This window comes from Heterodontus francisci, chromosome 45 (assembly GCF_036365525.1).
Source record: "Heterodontus francisci isolate sHetFra1 chromosome 45, sHetFra1.hap1, whole genome shotgun sequence".
Taxonomy (NCBI): Eukaryota; Metazoa; Chordata; class Chondrichthyes; order Heterodontiformes; family Heterodontidae; genus Heterodontus; species Heterodontus francisci.
Genome location: NC_090415.1, coordinates 10,532,799 through 10,536,772, shown reverse-complemented (window position 1 = coordinate 10,536,772; position 3,974 = coordinate 10,532,799). Strand labels below are relative to the sequence as shown.

Sequence of the window (3,974 nt, the reverse complement as noted above, 5' to 3'; positions counted from 1 at the left end):
TAGTAAGGTTGATGTGGTTGATGGTCGGCACAGACTCAGTGGGCCGAAGGGCCTGTTTCAGTGCTGTATCTCTCTCTGACTCAATGTACTACTAAAGCGTGTCTTTTATTTCTAAAATGATCGCCGCTTATGTGTAATGGGATCAAAGGATACGCGGACAAAGCGAGAACAGGGTACTGAGTTTGGATGATCAACCATGATCGTATTGACTGGCGGTGCAGGCTCGAAGGGCCGAATGATTTACTCGTGCTCCAATTTTTCTATGTTTCTATTAAATTAGTTATTCGTCGTGTCAAGGCCGGCTCTCTGCAAGACCTCCTCCACCGACCCGCCTTTTCTCCATTGCTCTGCAGTTTTGTTTTATTCTTGATATAATTATCCAATTCTGTTTACAGGGTCTCGATTGAATCTGCCCCCAACACACTCGATGTTATTCCTCTCCAATTTCAGATATTTCTGAAGGAATGGGAATATTCTTGCATGACTCACTTTTAGCCAGTAGATGGCATCAGTCGACAATCATTTGGATCTTGTGATTTGTGTGCACACATATCGACCGCAATGGGTCTGCTGCTGCCCGGGGAGTTCTCCAAGCACGCCGCCTTGGCAGGGACAAAAACACTGACGAATTATTCCAGTTCCTTGTAAATCTCCACAGTGTACAGAAATAAAACACGAAATGCAACATCTCTTTTAAAATCAGCCGACAGCTTCTTTGAAACAACTGCCCTGAAAAAAAAACTGACCCTGCCCGGAACTGAGCTCTTCAAAGAGCCATCAAATTGGCAAAAGATAGAGCTGTTATCTCTTGTTGATTCCAGCACTTAAACGTCTCAGAAGGATTTGACCACCCTCTTTACTGTCCACTGATAACTCTCGAAGCAGAGTGACCCAGATTCCTTTGTCTCCATATTGCAGCCGGGAATTTCAGGACCTTGCAGTTCTCAGTGTGAGAGCAGTGACACCATTGTATGCAAGTCATTTTATCAGAGTAGCTCATTTTAGAACTCAAGACACGCCTTAGTGGTATATAAACGGTAGAATTGTAAAAAAGCCTTACAAATATGGAAAGAGAAAATTAAAATGCATTCCATCTGATGAGCAGATAAATGCTTGACTCCAGTACAATTCATACCAACACAAAATAACGCGAACAGTATAACATTACCGTCTCTCAGACAGTAACCAGCCCTTTCACAGATGAAGTGGGTGGCTCTGAAAAGAGCCTTTGGGTTGTCAAATTCAGGTCAGGCCGCTTCACTTGCCCTTCGTGCTGGGAGCGCTGGTTTTCTTGGGCAGCAGCACGGCCTGGATATTAGGCAGCACACCGCCTTGTGCGATGGTCACCCCTCCAAGCAGCCTGTTGAGCTCCTCGTCGTTGCGGACGGCCAGCTGCAGGTGTCTGGGGATGATACGGGTCTTCTTGTTGTCCCGGGCCGCGTTCCCGGCCAGCTCGAGGATTTCAGCTGTCAGATACTCGAGCACAGCAGCCAGATAGACCGGGGCTCCGGCACCCACCCGCTCAGCATAGTTACCCTTTTTAAGGAACCTGTGAACACGGCCCACCGGGAACTGCAGTCCAGCTCGGGAGGAGCGGGACTTGGCCTTGGACCGAGCTTTACCACTGGTCTTTCCTCTTCCAGACATTTCCACAATTTCACAAGCACTTTCACGAAGAATGTTGAGATCCGCCCACATTCCTCCTCCTTGTACCTTCTGGAGGAATGGAGTGGTGGGCACTGCTGATTGGTCACTCTGCTCTGTGCTCTTCATGTAACCAATCGGAGAGCTGCTGAATTCACCAATCAGGAGACGCCAAGGAGATGAGGGCGGAAAATAACGGCGCCAAATTGTCAGACTGCAACCGATTTTTCAAATTTGAAAAGCCCGCCAATATATTGGGGCGGCTTCAAAAGAGAATATCACATTTATAGTTCTTTTTTTACGGTTAAATAAATAAAACCTTTTTCATATTGTGTTATTCTACATTTGGTAACAAGTTCCAGATTGGCTTTTACATTCTGACATCTATTCGGGTTTACTCTCTGTCCTTTTTGAAACCAGCGAGCAGAAAGTCTCTTTCACAGCATTCTCCAACCGGGCACATTTCATGTCAATTTTCATAATAATACCGCATCACTGATGAACGATTGTTTGTTATTCGTGGGAGACAACAGCGGAGTGTAGATTTTCAGTGTCAGGTGTCAGCGTGTGAAACGGAGGGTCCGACACCACCCGGGGTTCTAGATAATGTAATTATTAATTTTTGAGGTCAAACTTGAACTCGGGAAAAAAGTGACTGCGAACTGATGTATGTGCGTTAAATCAGCTTTTATTGTCGAAGTACAGAAAAGGGGCCGAATATGAACACGTCCGAGAACAAACCTCACAAATGGTCAGTGGTCAGTAATTTATGTACGGGACATTATTAGTTAGAGACAGAAAGATCGCACGGGCAGTGAAACTGCATTAACCAGAATCTATGGGAGTAAAACAGAGATCACAAAGGCAAGGACACTTGATATATAAATCAATATAAGTCGATACTATACAGACAATGTTGTAGCTTTTTCAGAGGAGTTGTGGGTGGCTCTTAAAAGAGCCTTTTTGTGTTTTGGGTGTGTTTCAGTACATTGCGGATATTTACTTGGAGCTGGTGTACTTGGTGACCGCCTTTGTACCTTCCGACACGGCGTGTTTGGCCAGCTCCCCGGGCAGCAGCAGGCGCACGGCGGTCTGGATCTCCCGGGAGCTGATGGTGCTGCGTTTGTTGTAATGGGCCAGGCGGGAAGCCTCACCCGCGATTCGCTCGAAAATATCATTGACAAACGAATTCATGATGCTCATGGCCTTGGAGGAGATGCCGGTGTCAGGGTGAACCTGTTTCATCACTTTGTACACGTAGATGGAGTAACTTTCTTTCCTGGATCTTCTCCGTTTCTTGCTGCCCTTTGCTGGCGCCTTCTTCAGAACTTTCTTGGCGCCCTTCTTGGAAGGTGCTGCAGTTTTCTTCTCATCAACCATGATCACGATCAACTTCAGACACAGAATAACCGAAATTTCACTCCAGGCTCGCATTTTATAGACATCCCCAGAACCCTATGCTAATGAAGGATGGGAGAAGGCCATGTTCATGATTGGCTGGTTTACAATGATGTCACTGCCTGATGTTCTGTATCTATCTGATTGGGTGTCTAAAGTAACCAATGACATTTTGTGCTTCTCACAGCCACAAACTGTCGCAGCAGTCAGATCGTCCAAACCCCTTTGCCGGCCCTTATCCATCTACATCAGTGACTTTCTGAGTCCCTCTTCCTCATCAACCATTTCTATTTTGCTAGTACGAACTCGTCTCTTTTTTCACTCTCTATAGTTCCCTTCCTTATCAGGATGTAGCGCCCCTCTGCACTTCCGTCCATCAACAGGACCGAATTGTCCAGTATAGTGGGTGTCAGAGTGGGACAAATGCGAGCATTGAAGTGCAAGTCCTTATCTCCATGTAGCGTGCCAAATAAGGTTGGTCAGCTGCAGTCACAAGTAACCACATGAAAGATTGAGATGACAGCGCTTCTGATATGTCTTCCTTTTTCCTCAACCGAGGATACCCTTGTCCTCACTTTCCACCCCATCAGCCACCACATCCAAAGAATCATCCTCCGCCATTTCTGCCACCTCCAGCGTGATGCCACTACCAAATACATCTTCCCCTCCCTTCCCCTGTCAGCATTCCAAAGGGATCATTCCCTCTGTGACACCCTGGTCCACTCCACCATTACCCCCACCACCTTGTCCCCTTCCCACGGCACCTTCCGCTGCAATCACAGGAGGTGTAATGCCTGCCCCTTTACCTCCTCTCTTCTCACAATCCCAGGCCCCAAACACTCCTTTCGAGTGAAGCAGCGATTTACTTGTACTTCTTTCAATTTAGTATACTGTATTCGCTGCTCACAAAGTGGTGTCCGCTACATTGGGGA

General features: G+C 46.8%; 1 protein-coding gene across 1 annotated transcript; it reads right to left on the bottom strand.

The window, feature by feature from the left end:
* Nucleotides 1-2,361: 2,361 nt before the first annotated feature.
* Nucleotides 2,362-3,033, bottom strand: LOC137356501 (histone H2B 7-like). The gene has a single exon (XM_068022389.1). The coding sequence runs from the start codon at nt 3,022-3,024 to the stop codon at nt 2,644-2,646; it is 381 nt and encodes a 126-aa protein (XP_067878490.1). The 5' UTR covers nt 3,025-3,033; the 3' UTR covers nt 2,362-2,643.
* Between the last annotated feature and the right edge of the window lie 941 nt (nt 3,034-3,974).

What these genes read in the sequence shown, in the direction of transcription:
- LOC137356501 (XM_068022389.1), bottom strand. Translation starts at nt 3,024, where the DNA reads ATGGTTGATGAGAAGAAAACTGCAGCACCTTCCAAGAAGGGCGCCAAG.